Genomic DNA, 24,313 nt, shown 5'->3' on the forward strand with positions numbered 1-24,313 from the left:
GAAGTTTGCGATCAAGACTTTTGTGGCCAAGACTTTTGCGACCAAGGCTTTTGGGACCAAGGTTTTTGCGACCAAGAAGTTTGCGACCAAGAAGTTTGCGACCAAGAAGTTTGCGACTAATGAAACGAACCGCGTCACGCCGAAACGCACCAAATGAAACGATCCGACTGTGCACGATGATTGTTCATCCCTGAAACAGAACTTTACAACAGTCACATCGTGACCGAGATAAATATACATCACCTCATAAAATCAAACTAATCTAATCTTGTTTGGAACAAAATAGAAAAGGAATATTGTAACATCAAACAACACATAGAAGGACGAAAAAACCGGTTCATTGTTAATACAACACTCACACGAAACTTACCGCTGCAGATTTTTTCCGTCTCATCATTTTATCAAATGAAAACACACACCTCCTATCATTACTTTTTATTAGTTCTTTTGCCATACAAGAACTTTGGTTTAGTTTTATTCATTCATTTCGTTTTGTTTGTTGTTGGTTTTTTGTTTTCGCTCATTAGTATATTCATTTTGGTTTGCATTATTGTGACTGCTTGCTTCTTCTTTTCTTTGCGGGGCATTTTAAACACGCTTTTGCTTCCATCCGTAAATCCGCTCTTTCCAGCTATCGCTTACCTTTCTGTTTGCAGCCATGCTTAGCTACTCCATTGACAATCTCTGCCCTCTGCTGTGTTGCATTAATGTGTGGCTGTGTGTTTAACCGTTCTACTAGTTTGTTTTTGTTCTACTATATGGCGGCAACATGGCGCAAGGGTTGTTTTTTTGTTTGTTCGTATTGGTTGATGAGTTGCTGCAAGCAATTGCCTTCTGCCGGAGGCGGAGGTTTATGGTCCGCCCACCGGCATGCTTTGATTCGATCCTTTCGGTAAGCTAGCCGGTGCGTAGCAGCAAAAGTGTAGTTATTAGTAGCTATTAGCTCATGGATATAAGTTGCCCCCCCCCCAAAACTCGGTTCCGTTGCTGCATTCTACTAGCCTACTTACTTTCTTCCTTCGTCTAAAATTTTAATTTTATCTTCGATTTTATTTATCATTTTCCAGCTTATCACAAACAAACACATGACAACGGAAACAGTCGGTTTAAACTAAACGGCAATATGCAAAAGATGGAGCCACCACATTCCAAAACCTCCGAATGTTTATTAATGCTACGCGGAAAGTGTTTAAGTTTGCTGTAAGCTAAATCCTCTTCCGGCAGCCTAACCGCCATCCTCACGGGTAGAAGAACATAGTTGCAGTGCGTTTTGCAAGAAATTTGCAAGTAAAAGGGCTTTTCGAAAAAATCTATCACCAGCGGCGCGCCGACATCGCGTTTAGAGACTTCTATCATGTTCATCCAATTTCAATAATCAATGATTAGGCACTCAAGTGATAAATGAATCGCACGGCTGTTTCGGCCACCCTTCCCGCATATGTATGTCCGTGAATGTTCACGCATAGCTATACAGTTTAGCTTGCATTTAGTGTTGTGTTATGTCGCCTCAATTCATTGCCTTAACTGCATCATGTAGTAGCTTCTGCATCAGTTTGCTGCGTTTTTTGTTTGTTTTTTTGCTATGCACCCGTGATGGATTTTTGCTGAGAACCGTGTCTGCTCCTTATCACAAAAGGCTTTTCTTTCTAGCCGGATGTCTCTAGTAGATCGTTCCTTGCGCTCAGTCGCATCTGGCTAAAGCTATAGTGCTAATACGGAGTGTGGTATTGTACGAAATATTGTTCTGCAGTTGGTTTGTTTGGTATTTTATACGTTTATTCTTCTCTGTTTGTTTTGCAAAATTAAAACCATCTGCTAAAACGAAACTAAACAAAAACAACACACCAATGATGACATTTCGATGTCAACAGACACGAAACGCGTAGAATCAAGTCGAGAATAAGCATCGCCAGGAGCTTTTATTAGCATGGTTTGAACGTGCATGCCTAATTAATCGCATTCCTTTGTTTAAGTGTTTGTAACCGCCAGCTTCTTCCTTTTTTTATCGACAGTTGAAAGGGGGACGTTGGCCATATTGCCACAAAGTAACATTAGCTACACGGTACGCTGTAACTGACTTTTTAGCTTTAATTTGTAGGTGATCTATCTGTTCCTTTCCTAGCACGGTTTTGGAATGTTTTTGGTTTTTTTGTCTTTTCTAGTCCGGACTTGTGTTCGTGCTTTGCGTTTCGGAAGCTTTTCTGCAAGCTTTCAATACACAGTTTTTGTTTAACGGGATGGGGGTGTTGAAGAGAAGAAAAGGAGCCTAGTTAGTGGGCAAGCTAGTACATGAAAAGTATCTACAGATAGTAAGTGTTTCTATGACTACGTAGTTTCGGTTGTTTTTTTTACGTTTCCGCTTATCTAGGCCATATGAGTGAAAACGATGGTAAAAACGAAAGTAGGTACTGAAAAGTAACAAAAAATTTAAATAAAATTGTATCAAATCGACTTAAATTAATTTTAAATTGATTAACAGGTCTATACAACGTAAACATTAATTTAAAAAATACAAAACAGTACATCTCTATGTACTTAGTATATTGGAAATGAAAACTGAAACAAAAACTATCATTAATCTGAAACATCCTTTCACCAATGGCCGGCCCGCGTTTCGACACACTCCATAATGGAAATCACTGTTCACATCCAAATTTGCAACAAGTGTGTGCGTGTGTGTTTGGTGGCGTTTGCTAGCGCGGTTTAATATGTTTTAATAATAACTTACAGCAGTTTAGAGTCACTGTCAACATCACTACAGAATAAGATTTGCCCTTAGTATGCTTCACTAGTCTGGTTTCCTCGTCTAGAGTAACAATTTGCTTTGATTTCTCCGTTTTACACCGCGTACCGGGCCAGGCCGGCAACTATATGCATGAAACTGTAAACTATACGATAGTTGACAAACAAGTGTTACAATAACATTTTTAAAATTAATTTGAAATGAATTAAATCATTTAATCCATTTTTAACGAATAACGGAAATACAGCACAACACAGTAGGTAAAAAAGTCACTAAAAACTATGCCAGATTACACAAATATGATGACGTTACAACATATTGATTATAAAAGTGGTAATCAATCGTACCCTTCATGTTAAATTACTTAATATAGTATGGAATTTATACAACATCAATTAAAATAAAAAGATCAATTTTAATGCTTTGAATCCCACAAATAGTAGTATGCATATCATCATATTGCATCATTAGCTTTCATGCCTATCTAACTAACAATCAACCCCGTCCACGTGCAGTGTCCACAACAAGTAGCACATTGGCGTAGGTCCGCTACTATTCCGTCACTTGCTTCTGTCATGTGAGTAGTGCTACAATCGGGCCCCCATCTAGCCTCGTTGCTCGGCGTCTCGTTGCGTGTTTCGTTTTGCTCGTATGCTTGTGGGCTGTGTTTCTTTTTATTAAATGTATTTCATCGTTTCGTTTGGTCTTTTGTGAAAAGCGATTAAAAAAGTGAGAGGGAGTAAGACGTAAACTATGGCAGTTTATATTTTACCGTTTTGTAGCACTTTCCCAGGCCACGTGGGGAATGTAGTGCACTCGTTCAATCAAAGGATTTTCTAACGTATCGAGGGACGTTGACATTTAGTACGTTAATCATATAAACGTATCGAGGGGGAGGATGTGTAAAGGGTCCGTGTACAGATTCGGGTTCAAACGTTCAATTAAGCCATATTTGTTTGCAACCAAAATCGATCTCAGTATTGCAACAGAAAAACCTTGTACGAGCTGTTTCATATTTTCTTTTTTTTTTCTTGTAAGCACATGGACCTTGTTTCACTGCACAACGGTTCGTGTTTTTTGTGTTTTTGTGTGATATTTTTTCTCCTTTGTTTTTAGTTATTTAGTTCGTTTATCCTTAAGCTATATTAGTGGCTGTCTTCTCGCGTGCGGCAGACGGCGGTTATCTAGTGTATGCTAATAAGATTACTCCTTCGGCTTTTAGCTTAGTCCGTTTTAACGATATGCATCTCACGCCTCACAGCAACTGCCATACATTTTTGCCTGAATATCGGGTTTGGTTTTTAGGGTGTTTGCGTGTTTGGGTTTTTTCCCCACATTTCGGTCGTTTTTTTTGTTTTACTTTATTTCGTTTTACTTTTTGCAAAAGCTTTCACATTTCCTTCATCATTTCCATGTTTTTTTTCTCCACATTCTATACATCTGTTTTTATTTCATTTTTCATTTCTTTTATTTGACGCGCTTAGCGCATCTTCTTTAGCGTTTTCCTGTTTCACAGTATGGTGTTGGCCTGCTGTTCTGTCTGCTCTAGACCTAGTTACATAGTTTATGCTTCTGTTTCTGTTTTGTTTTTTTTTTCTACAAAATGTACATCTCTTTTGCGCCATTGGTTTGCTTCTTTTCTGGTTTTAGCGATTGAATTGTGTTTTTTTTTGTCTTTGCCTTTTCCAATCGATTTTGCAGTGCTTCGCTTTAGCAGCTACTACTAACAAAGTAAAAAGTAGGGCGCCCATAACAGAACAGCTCTTGGAGCGTATTACGAATAAGAATTTGATATTGGATTCTTGTTGGTCATTTTAATCCTCTCGCAAGAAGAGCCGTGTTGGAGAAAATGGCAACGAAATTAATCACCAATTGTATCGTTATTGCTTTTGCTGTTTACATTCCATGCATTTTAGAACTTTTTTTTTGACGTTACCTTCCCTTACAAATTTGCTCTCAGTTTCGTTGGATAAAGCCGAAGCTCGTAGAAGCGTTTGATAAGTTTTGTGGGTTTTCTCTTTTTTTCGTTCGTTTGTTAGAATCTCCTTTCTTGTCTGCCATTTCCAGCCCGTCCCTACGCTCACTTAAAATTGCATAGAAAATATTGCATTCAGCATAACTTTCTCTATTCGATACCGTCGGTTCGTCCACACCTCATCCTCCTCGGCCTCTCCGTCCGCCACACCGCCCCCCTCTTCCACCCCCCGTCCCTTGGCAACATCGGCCCGCTCCCCTGCTACCCAGCTGTCCCGCACGTTCGCAATGATCCGCATCGCCGGTCGGTCCACCCGACCCGATATGTCTCTTTTCTAGCACGCCACGTTCTCGGGCAGCGGATTCTCGGTTATCCGGATCGCACCGTTCTTCGCCCGCTCGTAGATGGCGCCGCTGGCGCCGATACAGGCACTGCCGGTGCTGGAAATGTTGGCCGTTGCTGTGATGCCGCTGATGCCACCGCCGCCGTTGCCGTTGCTGGTTTGCAGCTGATCTGCGCTACCGCCACCACCGCCACCGCCGCCGCCACCACCGCCGCCGCCGCCCGCCGCCAGCACGTTCCCGTTTAGCTTGTCGAACTCTTGATTGTGGTTATGACACGACACCGGTTCATTGTTGTTAACGTTGTTGTGGTTGTTGTTGTTGTTGTTGTTGTTGTGGCGGTTGATTGCAGTTGATGCAGCAGCAGTAGCAGCAGTAGCAGTGGTAGTATGGTATTTAGCATGCGGTGAAAATGTTGGTGCTGCCTCAACACCATTAGTACGATTAATAGCTGTAGCTGATAAAAGCGAGGTGCGTGTCTTTGATGGGATGATGGTTCGCAAATGAGCTAGTCGTTATAATAGGTTGGTTTTTATATTTTCTCTGTTTTTAGGTAGAAAATATACACTGATTACATTTCAATTAATATGATTCCGCACAACGATTCAATGTTTGTATTGTTTTTTTTTTCTGAGTGAGAAGGGATGAGCTTTTATTTTTATTTAACTGCTGTTGTATCCTCTCGACCTTTCTCGCTAGCTGTTTGGACGCGGCTTTAGCAAGTAGAGTTTGAAATGGCATGCAAAATCCTGCTCTTTGCAACAAAAGAAACGATCACCTTCTCGCGGAAATATTCAATCGACTGTTCTAGCTTTGCCTCACAACTGTGTGCAGAACGATTAGAAAGTATTAAAAAGGAAATAATTGCAAAACAAGGCGCAAATTATTGTATATTTTAAACTAAAACGACATTCAAATTGAAAAAAAAAAACATCTTACAAAACACGAAACCAATGTGTACGGGTAATGTAAAACATTCCTTATCATTTAAATTATACCACACAAAGCTGATTTACAGGGAAATGTACGGAAAAATAATACGAAAATAGGGGAAAGCTTTTTGCTGTGTTGTTATGATACGATACGATAATGGGAGAATGTGGCAATGGGTGTGAAACGACACGACATGAAAATGGTTCCGAACAGTTCAACCGTTTCGCAACGAGATGGTAACACTTGTACAGGATAGCAACAGTTTGATCAACATTTGGACAACATTTGCACGGTATTTTACCCAAAGTAACGAAGTTGTAAGTATTTGTGAGACACTTTGATGTGTCTCTTTTATTCTCTTAAGCTTTTTTTCATTTATTTAAATTTATGAAATAGAAGCAATCATGGTGTCTAATGTCTTCGAATGGAATTGCAGTTTATAGTTGACGACTCCACGTACCAAGAAATCAATAACCAAAACAAAAAACAGATGCACCTAAGCAAAATGAAACATAAAACCGCTAAGTGCACCTCTCAAGGCAATCCCTCCCTCGCTTCAATGCATTTTGATTCTGGGCTGTGTTTAATGTCCTGCTGAGCGAATGCGTGTATTTCTTTCAAAGCGTCAGCTCTAATCCAAATAAAGGCAAGCAAAACGGAGGCAGTTCCGGCAGTTTGTTTGGTTTTGGTTCAATAATTTATTCCATATTTGATTTTTTGTTTGTTTTGTCTTCTTTTTTATACAATATACAAAATTGAAACGCAACAACTGAAAAACGTAAAACTATAAAATAAATCAAAACAAAAAGAAACAAACAAAAATATACATAACATTACGGCAAAACATTCCAGCTGAGGAAATAAAACGAAACTTAAACGAATAAATCAATAATACATATTGAATGGTGAAAGGTAAAAATGCGATGCGAGAACGTAAAAATGTGCACGTATGGAAATGTAACTCAAGAGCTCGGCTGCTGGATAGTGTCCGTGTGTTTTAAAGAAGAGGTGTTGCAGTAACTTAAAATTAAACTGTAACGTTGAGTTACAGTTACATTGTTTTTTTTTATTGTGTTTGAACGTACTTGCCGTTCGCGTTGCGTGTGAGAAAGCATGGCAAAAAAGCACGGCCACGGCGCTCGTTTTTTTTGTTTTTGTTTACACACCAGCCGGCGCCTGTGCTGTAGTGGGTGACGGTAGTTTCTTCGAAACTGTGGGAAGGAGAAAACACATGTTCCACAATTTGAGCGAGGTTTTTTGCATTGGTTAGCTTCTAATATTGGTCACCGAAACGCCGAATCATTAGTACTGGGTAGCCACTAGTCACCGTACGAGAGTGGTTCTAGTTGTTTGGTAGGGCAAGCTTTCAAGCGTTGAGCTTTATTTATAGCTTTTTTTATATTAGAAGCATTTACTACAGAAAATCAAACGAAAAAAGCTTGCTACTTATGAGATGAAAAAGTAACTAATAACAAGGCACTAGCTGTGTATTTTCCCGCATCTTTTTCTCATCAGCTTTGTTGAAAGAAAACGAATTTGATGAATGTTTTGTAAAACAAAATAACTGACATTGTGCTAAGAAACGATGACTCTGGATGAGACACTATCCTCTGATTGAATGAATGTTTTCCACCGCAGTGGAGCAAATCTTTCGCAATTATCTAGCTTAAACGTTGAATTACACTATAAATCTATGATAAAGAAAAAAGTGACTTAAAAATGGTTTCCTTATCTTTTATACTAAAACACCATGCCAGCAAGAAACGATGGCACATGAAACGGCTCAGTTCTGCTCATCGCCACACTCACACCGTGCGTGAAATGAATTTCTATATTGTTCGCTTTGAATGTGTTCTATTTTTTGTAGGAACGCCAAATAGTGCGTGTTTTGTTCTAGCGTTAGTATTTGATTGCTTTTTTCACGCACTCACAAACACACACACACATCAGCAATCTTAAGCCAATCTTTGGGTTGGTAAAACATACGGGCGAGCCATTTCATGTGTGGTTAATGCTCGCGACATGTTAAAGCAGCACAGCTTGCGCCCCTTCTGAAGCGATTGATTGGTCCTTCGCTTTTCTATTTATGTTGCTACTTAAAGAGGGAATGCGCTCAGCAGACTCCTACTGTACCCATTAGGGGAGTGTATGAAAACCATTGAACGTTATTCTTCTCCTTGCTTGGCCACACGTTCAATGGTCTTGTTTCACTTTCAATCGCTCCACAGCAGGGCACAAGGGAAAGGACGACATCGATGTTACTCTAGCGCTGCTGCACGTTCGTCACGACACTCCAAGGCATAAAAGCGTAAACCGCAGGGTTCCGAGGGGGGAGGGGGATGGGCAAAGGTGAGATGGAAGACCGATTGGCACAAGACAACGTTAGGCCCGCCAGGTCGCTACTACTCTACTGGGACAAGCTTTCTACTGTGCCCTGGCGAGACAGTTTGCCTAGTTTTTGCAAAGCTCCAACGGCTAAAAGTAAACGAATCAGATGGCATGATGAGTAAATAAAATTGAGAAATTGCGTGTTGTTTTTTATGGCAAAATAGTAAAGAAATTAAAGAGATGCGTTGAATAGGTGAGTGAGATGAATCGAACAAAATGTGATGTAAAACAAGAATCAAACGAAAATGGCTAATGCTGTCCTTATTAATTATTCGTTAAAAATGATAAAGGCAATAAAACAAACGAATCACTAGCATTGATAAACTAAAACACATAAAATATACTAAGCTGTTATGTTATAACGGGCAAAATTCAACGCATGAAAGCTATTTAAAGAAGTGTTAAATATTAATTGTCTGTAACAGTTAAATTAAAACACAGCTAGCAATAAACTTGCAATAAACTAGCAATTTATCGCTAAAAACAAACATTCTCACTCAAACACGAATTTTGCATCGAAATCATATTACATTGTAGCATTTACGATACGTATTTTACTTCTAGTTATTGACCGTATCCATAAACGCGCATACACGCACACACATACACACCAATCCCACGTACACACATGCCGATTAATGTCCAATGCCAACACTCGATATAATTTTTTTATTTTTTTAACACACTTTCACACAGAATCAACGACAGTCAGAATGACATGAATGATAGGGACAACTAAAAAAAACACATAAAGAAAAGAAGCTTCAGTATAAAGTGAAAGAGCAAAACTAGTCCTTGAGTTGTTTGCTTCATTACATTTACAGTTAAAAGATCAAATTACGAGAAAAAAAAATCTAGAAGAATAAAACAAAAATACATTAAATAATACATTGAAAAGCTGTAGGCAATGTGATTTCATTCATCAACACTAAGCTTGCCTGGTTTTGATAACTCGTTTTTTTTTTCGTGATTGTTTCATTTTCAAAGCTCAAACAAACTTTTCCTCAATCGGCTTTATTGCAATGATTCAATTTATAAAGTCTATAATCGTTTCAATTCATATTAACACAGCTACACGGCTTCCGTCCTTCCGTTCGTTTTTGTTCGTCGCACGATCACGATCGTAACAACAATCAACAGTCTAATGCAAACCCCCTAACACCGGTACGCTTGGGTCGGTTGACAAAACCGAACTAAAGCTTCGTAACGTAACGCAACGTAACGCAACGCAACGTAACGACTACTTCGTGTACTTCTCCCGCGCAATGGAAGCAATCAAAACGACAAACAACTGATTCTGAGGGTTGTAAATGGAGCAAAAACTTAACGTAACTACTACCATCTTCGTAAGCGTACCGATCGCAGTAAGCTAAGAAAGTCTTACAATTACAAGTCTGCCAATTTCAAGCTGCTGCACTATTTGATTGATCTAGTTTAATATGGTTCGAGTTACTGCTGTATGTAGGCTTATTACGTTTAACTGGTTTTCATTTCAAGTGATGCTTGTTTTCTTTAATCTGTGTTACATTTAATGCTTCTGAATTAGTTATACTTTTTGCATTTCCTTTCTGTTATCGTTTTGTTTCAACTAGCACAAACAGGTGGTACAAATATTGAACAGATACAGCGATCATATTAATTTATAATGAAACCAATGCTATCGTTTTACAGAAAGTTACTTCCATTTCCAATGTACGATTGGTAGCGAATCGTTGGGAAGGGTTGGATTTAGCGACAATGATCATGATTCCATTTCGTTCGTTGAAAATGTGTTTTTTTTTGTTGTTCTTGTGAATGAGACAGGATGCTATATGAATCGCATGATTGGGCTGTGTGTGAAATCGATGAGTGTGAGCCTTAGTGTCTCGATGCGCGATCAAGACCACCTACTACACCTGATTCTGACCATAGCGCGGATGATTATATTGATAATTCGATTACGATTTCTTTTTTGAGCAAATGCGGCACAACGACGAGATGAAGATGAGTTGGTGGTTTGCTCTATTTCATTATCCTACAGGCTTAGTGGAACAGTGTTGTAGTGGCAGTGTCTATTGGCGTTACCGCTTAGGTGCGGCAACGATGCAGCCGCGATGAAAGTGTCGCATATGGATGTGTACTATTGAGCGAATGGGCGCGTGTATGTGGGTGTGTGTATGTTGCAGTGTTTAGCTAATACATATTCGGTTGCTCATTTGCTTAGCAAAGCTGCTTCTCCTAGCTGCGCGCGCGCGGTCTCCGTTTGTCCCTATCGTTAGCACAAAAGCATTGCTCCTTACTCTTTCCCTGTGTCGACTCATTCCCTCCATCTCTCTGCCCCTATGCCATCTGTACGCGGTGCAATGTGGCGGTGGGGTATTGTCAGTAGTGTGCTTGTGTTTCTTTTAGCGTGTATGTGTGTGTATGTGTTGGTTGATCCTATATTGTCGCGAGAGTATTCTTGGGTGTATGTGGCTGTGTATATGTTTTCCAATTCCTCCGCGAACTCAGAATACACTTTCTAGCATCTTCTAGCATATCCGAACTAGCAAATACGCAAGCAAGTAGCCTGCCTTTCTGGTTCTATTGATTCGCGAGAGCTCCCCTCCTGCGGACATTCTCGGTAGGTTCGCAAAGTTCAGTTAATGGGTGTAACTAATGCGCGCATACTCTTACATCTTACTAGTACGGAGGGGGTGTTGTGTTTAGTCGCAAAAATTTAGCACTTACCGTAGCCTTCACCCTGCAGGAACAGTCGGAACGCTTCGGCCAGCTTGCCCGGTTGCTCCTCCAGTACGAGACCGCAGTCGGAAATCTAAAACAAAGCCGCAAGCGAAACAAAACATGTTAGTCACTGAGATCATTGTAGATATTATGAAGCTGTACTCTGAATCATCTGTTTCTCAGACGACGCTCTATATCAACATTTAATTGATTTAATTAGTTGGAAATTTCACGCCCAAAACAACCGTTACGAGGCGTTACATTCTATCTGATTCATTTTGGCACTTTTAATGTGAGTCTAATAGCGGCCTAAGCAACTGCAATAACGATTTAACTGTGATTGGCATCTTCTTAGCTAAATATAAACTCAAGTCATAAACAAATCATTGCTTCAACGTTTAAAAATCTCCTTTTTCAAAAGAATTGTAGCAAAGCATGACATTAGGGAAGATCGACGAAAGATCTTCACTGAACAATGTTTATCATGAATTTTCTGTTTTACTATTGTTGAATGACAATGACATAAGAGATATAACAAGCTAAAAGAGTTTGGAACTGAGTGTTTTTTTCTGTGATAGCTTATTTTATGCAAAAATGTAAATAAAGGTAATGGAAATGATAATATTCTGAAGAAACAATGATTGGCGACATCGTTCATTCTCATTCTCACATTTCGGCGCGGTCGCAAACTTTCGCTAAAAGAACAGGAAGCGTCTGCGTCATGTCCTGTCCAAAGTCATTAAAATAATTAACAACTGCACACATTAAAATGTGTCCTACAAATCTGCACCGCTTCTCATTATATCACCGTGCGTTTTTTGGTTTTGTTTCGCGATACTCATCTCCTGCGTGCACTGCTCCCTTCGTGAAGTGCTTTCGAAAGTTCCATTAAAAGCCCCTTCGTAATAACTAATGAAAAGTGTCATAACCGCGTGTCCCAGCTCTTGCCGGGTTTACGCCGTAAAAGTTGTTTCAAATTATGGCAGTAACGGTGCACCGGGCGATCAGGCGCAGTTTTGTCAAGCAACCCGTTACATCACTCTACTACTGTGTGCGTCGATCGATAGTGTGTTGCACAAGGGAGGGTGCAGGTGGGCAGGATAGAGAAATGGGAGAAAGAATAAAAACACACACACACGCGCGCGCGCTTGCACACAAAACCATACGCGAAACGCAACGCGCCAACACATTAGTTACATTATCGACCTAAAACCACACCCATCAATACGCCACCTCCACGGCGGGTCTTCTGACCCTTCCTCCTAGGAAAAACGGCGCCCCTGCCCGGGAGGGGAAAAGTTTCCGGGAACAAGGGCGTCGTGGATGGCCTGCCCGTCGTCACATAACGTGCCAACACGTACCACCAACCGGCATGTGGTTGGGGATGGCTGCTGCTGTCGATTAAAATGAAATTACCTTCATCCAATTAGTCTTCTCCGGGATTAGTCTACCGTTGAACGTTACTGTATCATCGATGTGGGGCGATAATGCGCCAGTAATATTTAACACGGGCATCTTCAGTGATGGGGCAGCTGGAAAATGTAATTGAAAGAGAGAGAGAGAAAGAGAGATAGAGGAAGATCGAATATACCCATTAGAATTGATCAGTTTTCAGTGTCTCGATAAGCGAGTAGCGAGACATTCTGCACTACGTGGGACGAGCAATCACTCTTATGTTGTGTCGGTGGTTGCGTACTGTCAATTTATCGAACATGACGCATCATCACTTACAAGTTTGTGGTGAGCCGGAAGGTGTTCGGGCAATGTTCAAATCCGTACGCTTAATGTAAGCATCAATCAGCATGGCCAGGTTAACCGGATTTATCGAGCGCTCAAAGTTGCTCTTGTACAGCTGCAAAGTCGATTTGGAGTACAAAAAGGACATTAGAATAGTTCAATGATTTGGTTCCTCCGTTATCAGAGACTGTGTAACTTACCTGTACCAAATCCAGATTGCGCTCCTCTGGATTCCGGCCGAAATGATGCCACATCAGATAGTCCAGCACACCCTGGGTCATGCCCTTGGTGCGCAGATTACGCGTATTCAGCAGCTGATAGCCCCACTCGATCCAGCCGGCCGCTGTTGAACTGCAGTTGATAAGGCAGAGTGCTCCAACCTATGGACAAACGAAAGGAGCAAATCATTACAAATGACGACACTTAAAAAATGTTCTACCATGGGGGGTCTACATTGCTTCATACTAACCTTATCCGGATTGGCCAGGGCGAAACGGGCCAGAATGTTTGCTCCCGCTCCGACACCGAAACCGATGATGGACTTCAAGTTAAAGTGTGTCATCACAAACAGCATCTGCGAGGCCAGCTCGTCGAACGTCGGATAGACATAGCTGTGGGTGGTAAAACACGTTTCACAATGAGTTGAGCGTTCTACACGGCTGCTAGCAGCACACGGCGGGATTAGAAACTCACTCTTCCGGGAACGTTGGGGCTCCGTCCTCCTGGCCGGGTGCGTTCACGTGATACACGCAGAAGTTATCCAGCAGCGAGCGCATCGTAGGAAAGTTGAAGAACCCGGCAAAGCTCGAGGCATCTAAAAAGGGGCCAACACGCACCGGTTAGTTACATGCTACATACTGCCCACTCTGCACACTCATCCCACTCACAGTTCAATCCCAGATCGTGGTACGTCACAATCGCCGGCTTCGTTGTATCGCCCTGCACCGCCACCAGGATGTCGCCCTTGTCCGTCGGCACGCGGCGCAGATCGCACGCCCCTACTATAGAGCCCCGCTGGTTGGGATACTGTAGCTGAACCGAGCGCAGCTCAATGTCATCCATCGGGTCGACCGGCATCGCTCTGCGTGGGCAGAATAAAGAGGATCAAAGCGGACGGAATCAGTATTGACCGGTGCATACTGCGGTACTGGTTGTGCTGGTTTTCGGGGGAGATATGTGTTCCACACAAGACAACAAGGTCATATCGCCGCGCAAATCATTGACATCAAGTCGCAGGCCTTCGCATGGATGTACCAATGTTCGAAGACGTTAACGATGGCAGTTTGACCGTTTCGGGTATTGTTCTTATCAAAAAACTTGGTTCATTTTGATTTTAGGCAGAGAGATGACTCTTCTATTGTCACAGTTCTATTAGCAATTGATTTCGACGAGAAGGAAAATCGTTTCTAAGCCTAATGAAAGCACAAGGCAAAGTTAAATTTCAAAACAATTTTGTTGAAAACAAAGATCTACAAGTTAAATACTCATCGCTATGTATAATACAAAGCCATTATGGAATGGGTGTAAGCTATATTTAAGGATAGGATATCTATGTATCTAAACATATTTTCTATTTAAAGTTAATGCATTTAAGGCTTTAAGCCTAGCTTGGAAGAATTTTATATATTCAAAACAATTTTATGCCACAACATGTATGTTACTATTGTTCTGAATTCAATGCTATCCGATGATCGAGCTTTCTATCTTTGTAACGTATGCAACAACCTGCTCAACGTCCCACGATGACAAATATTAATGTATATCTTATAAAAGAATTATACTTCTTGGTACCCAACACAAAGAATAGACAATATGCAACTTCTGCTGTAAGTTTATAAGCTTCGTGAAGAAACTTTAAGTATTAAACTAACTTCAACATTTGGATTTGCCGTTAAAGTCTTTCATTAGATGAATGTTTTACAAAGTTTTGGAGAAGATCACACCATTAGAAATTCATTGATATCGTTTCGCAATTGTTGAAAAGTAAAGTTATATCAGGGCCGCCTTAGCCCGATACTGTTTTCAGACATACTTAATCGTTATCCTCCAAACATTAAAACTTCCCCGAAATTCGTTCAACTAAGAAATAAAACAGTTTAATCAGATTGCCAGATCTTGCATAACACCGCCCTCTTCCTGCACGGTGTCGTGCACAAGAAAACAAACATTTGCACCCTCCAACAACGAGACAATCGATCTGTCTTGGCGAAACTTTTACACGCTCCAATATTGCTACCAATTGTGCGCTCCGAAAGTTGAATCAAAACACTCCATGCGTATCCTTCTTTGCCTTCTCAAATAACGCGACACGAAACGTTTCATTTTTCGTATTTTATAGGGCTCTGGTGCTTCCATTCGTTCGATTGCCGTTCTGTGATTGCTCTACATTTGCCCTTGCGTACGCTATCCGCTCGCTGTACGTAATTTAATTTTCCAATTTGATTTCCCAGCTTGCAGCACGCCTGGCAAAAAACGGTGAATATGGAACGCAAATTTTACGTAACCAAACATACACCATTGCTTGCTACTCTTTGCCATTTTGAGTTTTGAGTAGATATGGTGAAAATCATTCTACCTTTCCCATTCCAGCCGCAATGACACTCGACTAACGACTCTGGGGTTCTGGCTCACCGAGTCGAAAAGTGCAGCGGAGAAGTGAAAATCGTTAATACGACCGTTTCTTTGCCTTTTTTTTTGCTTGAAAAACAAACATATGCATTCAATCATGGCCCGATACTGTCCTTCACAACGGTAGCTTCCGACTTTCGCCTGTTCCCATGCAGGATGGCGCTCTGAGAAGGGGCTCGATTTTCCATTGCGAACAGATGAGACGGTTTTTTTCCTTCCACCACACATCAGAAACGGATCGCGTGCGGCTCAGGTGGAAATAATCGAACTGCCACTGCCGACAGGCTGGCGCGACGGTCCAACGGAAAGCCCAAAGCACACCCCACCCTTGGGCGGTAACTATGGTAGCGAACATGGGAAAACAAAATTCCTTCTCGTCCACCGTGTTTTCATTGCCGCTCCCGCGGCGCCACACCACGCGTAATGTCTTGTCGGATAACTTTCGGTGCTATCGCACACTGTGCACGCTTTAGTGTGTGTCCCTTTCCACTTTATGTGAGTGGGTGAGGACAGCACACACACACAGAAAACACTCACACACCCACAATGAATGGAGGAAAATGAAGCCTAAGCCGTATTTCCTGCACTCTTGGACGTCGCCCGAAACATATTTCCCTTACGATCCCGGGGCATCCTTTCTAAACGCTTTGAAAGCAGTTTTCTCTTCTTCTTCTTTTTTTGCAAGCCCACTACAATCACTCCTGTCCGGATTTTTTACCGGAAAGCTTTTGCCTGCTTCCTGATGGCTACCGAAATTCCCACCCAACGCTCCAGTGCTCGAGAAAATGGGCAGAATAGATTAGAGGAACTTTTGGCAGTCTGTCATTGTTACGACAAGTCGCTCTGCTGTGTGTGTCTGGGTGCTGTGTGCCATCCCCAAAAGGAGCCGTTTCTATGGAACAATTTATCATTGAACCTTTTTGTAGGTTGGCGGGTGGTTGATAAGAGGCGGTTTTTTCGACCTTTTTACCCCACTCGGCAGGGGATCTTGGGATTTCCCGAACCCATTGCACCGTAAGGCGCATGTGAAGGGTTTTGATTTGCCGGGAAGCGATCATACATCAAAGAGAATAGTCAAATTCAATGTCTTCGGAATCCCCAACACAGGGAAGAAAGAAAAGTCAAGAAATCAGCTTCATCATCACATCACTTGCGGTTTGAGGTAGCGCTATTCGAAGTCATTGCGCTTGCAATTTCAGCAAAGTACAACAAAAATAGGCCTACATGATATCATTACTTTCACATTCTTTTCCACTATGCTGGTTTAAATATAGAGTAAATGTTCTTCGGATGAGTTTTCTTTTCTTTTTTTCACGAAAACCTATCCAACCCGGCGATCTGAGTTTGATGGATTAATTAATTCGTTTCGCCCCATAAAAGGACGATTACGTCCACGTCCCCGGTGCTCCCTAATGTTGACACAGACGACACAGCTCATCGAACAGTTTTACGAGTTTACCCGTGCAAGCGGGCTGTTTCCAGCCCGCGTGCTGACAACGGTGCAGGAAATAGAAAATTGGAAAGAAATAACTTCCCCGTAGCCCCATAGCTCGTTTCGATTATTGCTTGTGGCGCAGGCTGGAGCAGCTTTGCCGTCACATATGCTTCCTTCCTTTTCCAGGAATGGTTGGGTTCCAAATTTAGCCAGTTGACTGATGTCACTGATTAAACTTGTTTGGAATTTGCTTTGCGCTCGATGGACTGATGGGAAGAGTCTGCCACCGACAGATGGCTGGCAGCAAAATAGAACAGACAGCAATTGAATTGTTCCAGCAGCGATGACAGGTGTATGGGCTATTTTTTACGGAAAAGGGTTTCGCCAAAAACAATTCTCAAAGCTTCTTCATTGCGTAATCGATGTAGACAAATAACCAAACTGAAAGAACTTCGGTCCTGTGAGCTTTTGATATATAGAAGGCAGTTTGAAACGTTTATAACAAAATTCTTGAAATCCCCTGAAGATATTGCCGTACTAATAAAGCAATCTCTGCAGACGACAACCTTTAATTTATCACTCTGCAGAGCATGTTTTCCTGGCAAAGGAGGACAACCATTTACCTACTCTTAACCATCCTTCGGAACAACAACCAAGCACTCCAGTACCGCTGACTCAGAACCGTTCTGCCAACAAAAGCCTAATGAGAACGTCATCAAACTTATCCGATCTCGGATCGCACATTGCCCAATGTTGTAACGTCCAGAGCGCCCAGAATTGATGATTCATCCAACTCCATCAGTTCAGTGTAGCTGTTGCTGGATGCTTTCGCTATTGCTTTGTAATAATCCTAAAAGCTTGTTTACTCGTACCAACGAGCTGTGCTACCTTGTCCGCATGAAGATCCGCACCGTTGGTCGTACCGGATAATACCGGTCGCTCGAGACGGTATTCTCCCGCTCGTCGAACGTACGCCCGGTACGACGTCGAAACTTGTTCAAAGACACATTTCGCACGGTAAAACGGTAAACACAGCACAGACCGAGTCTCGCGCTCCGACATCACTCCAGTGGATATGGTACAAAAACGTTATCCAGCCGTAACCGACGTAACCTTGCTTCCTTTTTCGTACAAAGACAAAGGCGCCTCCTCGGCAGATGGAAATTGCTTATCATAGCTTGACGACCTTCGGAGAAGCGGAGTTCTCGCTGGGTAACAACTTACATTGTCGTTTTGAAATGAAGCTGGTTGACGTTTGAGGGTACATGCTTTGTGTTTTCCCCACACATCGCGGTATTCATCGCGTACATCTACCACTTTCTCGAACAACACATCTTTGTCCGATACTGCGCAGGTTTGCCGGAAGGGTGCTAATTTGTGAATCATGTGTTAAATAAGCAAAATAGGTGGAAAAAAAACGTCTCCAAAGTCTCCACACTGAAGTTAGCGGGTGACGACGTTTGAAATTTGCAACCATTTGGTCCGCGTGACACATCGGACAAAGGTTAGATCAAACAAAAGAATAAAGCTTGTTTTGATCGTCCAAGGGCTTCCAAAGCAATAAAACAGAAGCATACATTGAGCAGTGTCAGCGTAAAATAACGATTCCTCGAAAGACATGCAAGTCCACGCAGGTCGCAAACAAATATATATCTTTGGTAGTATCTTATTAGGGATCATAAATTCCAGGTGACATCCCCCGGTTTTCTTCAGTAGTAGCAACTCCAAGAGTACATCTAAAAGTTCTCCATAAACATCATTCGCTACATTGCATCTGGCGCAGCATTTCTTTGGAAAAACCATAGCTGCCTTTCCACAGTATTCACTTGCGCTCCTAGCAAAACAACATACTTCACACAATGGTAGGTTCTTCTGGAGTGAGTTTCAATTGCAACACAACAATACACAACCATGCACGTGAAACCACAGAAAAACCTCTTAGGCCGCTGGGCCATGGGGATTCTCAGCGCTCATTTTCTCAAGCACTCATGAGTGCTTTTGAGAAATCCTCGTTCTCAGCGTTTGTCGAATCGGAACAAAATCGGTTTTGAGAATCTTTGAGAATCTTTGAGAAAGTTGACGATGCAGCGATCGGCTAACTGAAATATAAGCAAATGTGCTATTTGTTTTTCGGTAATCACTTTGGAAAATGTATTCAATGTTTATAATTGAAAAAAAAAATAAAAAAAATGCGATCAAAAATATATTTTCTATTTAAAGCTCCAAATAAAGCATGAGTGACTTTATCAGTTTCTCAAAGTGAGAAAAATTGACGACGGCCACGGGCTCGCGTCTGAGAACAAGATTTGAGTGCTAGAGAAACTTAAATGAGTGCTTGAGAATGTTTTCTCAGCTTGAGAAAGCCCCGTGGGCCCGCGGCCTTACATTTTCTAGCGAATGCCTGCACTGTACCGCCCTCGTAATGGAACTTTGAACTGGGTCTACCAGCAACCGAGGCATTATATGCGCAGTGAACCACCTATTTCTTCCTGGTTCAACATAATAACGAAGCCTTCCTTCCCTCGATAAGGATCTAATGTAGCAAACCCGAGAAAGATACGGCCGTGTCGCCTCAAACCCCCCCGCCAGGCTAATGCATTTTACCATGCTCGCGCAAAACGAAGAACTGATGCACCTTTTGCACAAGAAAGGCAGCCGTTTTTGTTCCACTTTCCACTACATCGATCCAATTTTCCATCTCCCCTCTGTCTTCCCCTATGTCCTTTCTCCATCCAAGCTTTTCCACTTGCTGCGCTGTAACAAAAAGCGACGACAGTTGCAGGCTCGTGCTCTGTTATGAAAATTGTTGCATAATTGAAGAATACACCTTCACCTCACCATCGAACCACCGACTTGCAGTCCCCCCCACGGGACGAAGCTGCCTGTCCTGAGCGGTGTCCATTATCGACACATTTTACTTGCGAACGCACACGCCAACCCTAGAAACGAGTCCTAATGGAGTCGATCGTTTCGTTGATGGGCAAAAAGCGGAACCGAAATGTAATAATAACGGAGTGGCGGTGATGCCGGACGTGGACGGCGCTGAGGGAGGAAAATTTTTAATTGCCTTTAGAGCCGAATCGGAAGCCTCCGCTTCCTGGAAGGACACACTGGGAAGACGTCGTTCCCAGTTTCGCACCATTTCGATTGCGTCAATCTGGGCGTGATTGTGTTTAGGAAGTTTCACTTCGGTGGGGAAAGCGAATCAAATGGATGGATAAGGGGTTTAACAATATTTACTCGAGTAAATGTCTAGGCCAAATTCATCTTCATCAACACTTTAGGGTTTTACTGGGAAGTTTACTACCAGAGCTAGGACGTGGCGTGACTTGCTTCTTGAAAAGCGTTGCAAAGTCGTTGTCTAGGAAACTGATTTTTGTGAAGTTGAATTAACAAGCAAAACGTACAGCCAACATTTTAAGTAAGGTTAGCGTTGAAAATCCTAAATCGAAGCACCACGAGCATCAATGTGATGTTTAGAATTGGATTAAAGCAACTAAGTCGTTCATAAACGATTAAAAAATCAGAGGATTAACCCGGTACAATATTCGAATTAACATTATGACTTACAGAAGTCATGTTTGGCAGATTTTAAGATTAAAAATAATCGAAGTACTAGCCTAGCTTGCTACAAGTATTCAATATTCTTGTAAAATGAAGTCTATGTAATTATCATGGGAACTTGCTAAAAGCAAAATACTTATAATTCGTCATATTTTCTCCAGTCTTTTTCTTTGAAACAATTCAATAAAACCCCATAATAATTCACAATTAAAGATATACCATTTGGAACTAATTAATGGTTTACTGTGCAGCATGTTACCTGATCTTATGTATGACACTTGAATATATATATATTTTAAATATCCTTACATACTAAAAATATAAATTTTGCGTGTGTTTATATAGATAATTATGACACAAAATGAGAGCACTACGCGCTTTACAGTACGAGCATATAGGAGTATAATAGAAATATATAGAGAGAGAGCATGATTGGAGCCATTCGTTCGTGTACTGAGCAGTAATGGATCGAGCTGTAAGGTTTGTACATTTCAGTGTTTCAATGTAGTGTTTCTTCGGAGTGGTAAGGTATGATGGGTAAGTTGAAAACAAATTGTTTGAGACGTTTATACAAAAAAATAATAATGCATATTGAATAGAATAAAACTTAATTAGAATAAAACAAGTTGCACACAGTCTGCTGTTCCAGACGCGCGCGATCAAACAGGCACGATTTAGGAGGATGCGCTGCGTTAGTTATTTAAACTTGTAACCAAATGCCAAAAAAACTCAACAACAATCGAAAAATCATAAAACAAGACGCGAGGGAAAACATAATAACAAAATAATAAAACAAAATGCATAAACAATCTTACCCAAGCAGGCGAGCTTCCTCGGCAGTGTGTGCTGGTGCGGATGGCATTCTGGCGTTCGCTGATTTGCCGGTTTTGTCGCGATCTCTGAAATTAGTACTAAATCACATGCAGAGGCCGAAAAACATACCGAGTAGGAAACAAAACACAAAACACGAAACGAAAAATAATGGTAGGGAACGGAAAATACGGGTAATTCAGGGAAAGAAATGAAGTTTCAGCAAGAATCGAACAAAAAAAACAATAGAAGGAAATAAACAGGGAAAGTTAGAAAAAAGAGCAGTAAGAAAGTGGTTTCTGGGTGGTGTGTTATTTGTAGAGGAGTTTGAGGAAAAGGGCTGTCATGTGTGAGTTTGTGTGCATGTGTGTGTGTTTGGAAGGGCAAACTTAAATGCAAATTTAAATCAATCGCTTCCGGAAGGTGAGGTTTTTGGGACTGTTAATCTATTCCTGCTGCTGTGGTAGACTGTTGTATGGTAATGTATTAGCTCAGCGGGATGTAACGCTGCCTGTGTATTGATTTTTCCTTCCCGCACGGTTGGGCATTGATTATTGATTGCAACTTAATGATGGCTTGTGTGGTTTTTGGAACTGTTATGGATGGAGAATTGATGAGATGGATGGTGTGATTGTGATGTTGTGGCCCGAGGCTCGGCCTGATGGCATTACTCAAAAGATAGCAGTACGAGATTTAGAAGGCATTTAGAACGCATCAAATATATATTAATATTTCCGGTAAAAGTAATGTACAGCTTATGATTTTGATTAAATTTATATCAAACAACAAATTGAAGCAGAAACGATTCATGCAGTGCTCGATTGATTGCTTGCTTTCTCGACCTTTCTAACGGCTCCAAGCCGTGTCTATCAATAGCAGACGTGTCTGCTCGTGCGATGCAAATTGCTCCACGCCAAACGCGAAACATTAAAATTCAGCCAAACACATACCAAGAATTCATAACAGATTCAAACAAGATTCTTATTCAAGCGGAAACAATTGGATAACACCGAGCCGCGCGACGCCAAATAAATCACAGCGCCAGCGATCGAAAAGCGTGCAGAAAGCGGGAAAACCAAAAAAAAAGTGAGATGAAATAAACCATGTTCACCAAGGCAACACACTCCGCTACTTCCGAAAAGCACTTCATAACGTGCCAGCATAATTCAGCTGGTTCAGGTGCAGAGGGCAAATTGTTGATTTTTGAAATCTGAATCTTTGCATTGCATTACCCACTTAAGAGAGCGTTCGCTGGAAGAAACACAAGCTTTTGCGTAGTTTTTTTTTTTTGCTGGCAAGCTGGTCGTACCGAGTCGTATAATTGGTAACAAAGCGCAAAAAGCGTTCTAGAAAGCTGGCACCATAATTGCGCAATTAACAAGTGGTTGCCATCGATAGCAGACAGTGTGTTATGCGGGCGCCTGGTCAAAACTCCCATGCCAAGACCCGCCGGAGTGTACGAAGCATTCTTGGCTAAAAGCTCACAGTTAAGCAGATTAAATAAAGCCGGCAAAACGAAATGTATCGCCTGGGCACGTGACACATTTGCTTGGTGGCGGAAAAGCAGAAACATGCAAAAACTTGGTGGAGTGAAAAGCATAAGCAAAAGGAAGGTTTGTCCACGATGTTGGTTACGCCCGACACGGTTTCGCAACGAGGCACGATGAGCGATGGCAGCAGCGATTGAACAAGAACGAATAGTGGCACCACACATGGCAAACACGGTCCTCGCCACGAGCTCGTCAAACATCGTCATCGTGCTCTACAACTCGATGGACACAAACGACCGAAATGGACTGCTTCCCGAACGTACACTGACACATAAAGATAAGCTTCCGCCGGGACTGGCATAAGTGATACAGTGCGCAATGTTGAGGAGTTGTTGAGGGAAGGGTGAGTCCATAATGACTGCGGTGTTCGATAACAAATCTGGCTATCGAGCGATGTCGCAGGCTTTCAAGAATTATCGACAACACTACGCCAGCAATGAGCAATTATGATCGTACCGGTACGTTCTCTATTACTCTTCGGGGGTTGTTCGTACTTCTAAGCAAGTTGATACATTTTCTGGAGTTCTCTGGTGACATGACGCTGAGTTCATTCCACAAAGAAACGAGAATGTATGGAAACAATCCTTGGTGAAATGAGAAACGAACTCTACAACGAATCTGAATCTGAACTCTTCAGGTCGTTTCCAACTGATGTCTTCACAAAATGACACAACATCTCATCGTCCCATTCTTGACAGTGCGTTGAGATGTCATGTCATGTCACCGACGACAACTGGTGAGCTGAAGCAGTACAAAATCAATACATGTCCCCCGAAAAACGCCCGGAAATTGATTCCGAAACGGCCACAGAAAAAACGCCCCAGTTCTGTTCTGTTTCCAACTTTTTCCTTTGGCCAACGCGCCCACAAAGACACCGAGAATCGAGCCCCACCGGAAAAGCAACAATTTTGTGCGAAATCACCCGCACCCATGCAGAACTTTAACAGCTTTCTTTCGGACACCGTTACTCGATTAGGCTCGCTCGGAGGCTCGACGCAACTTTCATTCTTGTCCATGTGTTCAACACACGTACAGCCGGATTTGTGTGGGTATCGATTTTGTTCTCTCTGTTTTCTCCCCCCCCCCCCCCCCCCCCAAATCCTATCAGAAGCTGTGTTTGCATCGTCGTAGTAGTGCTAGGCACGTCAGGACATGGTCCATTTCCCACCGGGGAGGGAGGAAAACTAATTCCATGGCACGGATCGGAATAATTTGCTCCACGGAAGCGTTGGGCGAACCGAACGCAACACGGGGAAGGTGCTGAAATATTGTTGTGCCTTTCCACACGACGGTGTGCTATATGATACGAGAGCCGTTCGGGGATCCTTTGGGGATCAATCAACGCATGAATAATAAACATGAAACTCGGGAGCAACTTAATTATTTGCCTGACTAAAAATAGAATTAGCTGGAAGATGTCATACGAAGCCCACAGGTGAGTGTGGCTTCCAATGATCGTTAAAAATGGCTTCTGCATAAGCTTCTTAAATGACAGTATCAAAGCGA

The 24,313-nt window shown here is 42.0% G+C and overlaps 1 protein-coding gene across 26 annotated transcripts in view; it reads right to left on the reverse strand.

Moving 5' to 3' along the window:
- Window positions 1-428: 428 nt before the first annotated feature.
- Window positions 429-24,313, reverse strand: part of LOC1275680 (protein NDRG3) — a 47,052-nt gene continuing 23,167 nt past the window's right edge. For 10 of the 26 annotated variants that reach the window (XM_061661530.1, XM_061661532.1, XM_061661538.1 and 7 more), the window contains 8 exons: window positions 13,708-13,901; window positions 13,514-13,634; window positions 13,290-13,431; window positions 13,021-13,200; window positions 12,815-12,935; window positions 12,500-12,615; window positions 11,090-11,174; window positions 429-5,318 (listed from right to left, as the gene is read on the reverse strand). In XM_061661530.1, coding sequence (XP_061517514.1) covers window positions 5,053-5,318; window positions 11,090-11,174; window positions 12,500-12,615; window positions 12,815-12,935; window positions 13,021-13,200; window positions 13,290-13,431; window positions 13,514-13,634; window positions 13,708-13,901 — 1,225 coding nt within the window. In that variant the 3' untranslated portion in view covers window positions 429-5,052. Of the gene's footprint in view, window positions 5,627-6,666; window positions 8,468-11,089; window positions 11,175-12,499; window positions 12,616-12,814; window positions 12,936-13,020; window positions 13,201-13,289; window positions 13,432-13,513; window positions 13,635-13,707; window positions 13,902-21,262; window positions 21,359-24,313 lie in introns of those variants that run through there. The other 16 variants (XM_061661514.1, XM_061661513.1, XM_061661515.1 and 13 more) reach the window with 10 other exon arrangements.

Source organism: Anopheles gambiae, chromosome 3 (assembly GCF_943734735.2).
Source record: "Anopheles gambiae chromosome 3, idAnoGambNW_F1_1, whole genome shotgun sequence".
NCBI lineage: Eukaryota > Metazoa > Arthropoda > Insecta > Diptera > Culicidae > Anopheles > Anopheles gambiae.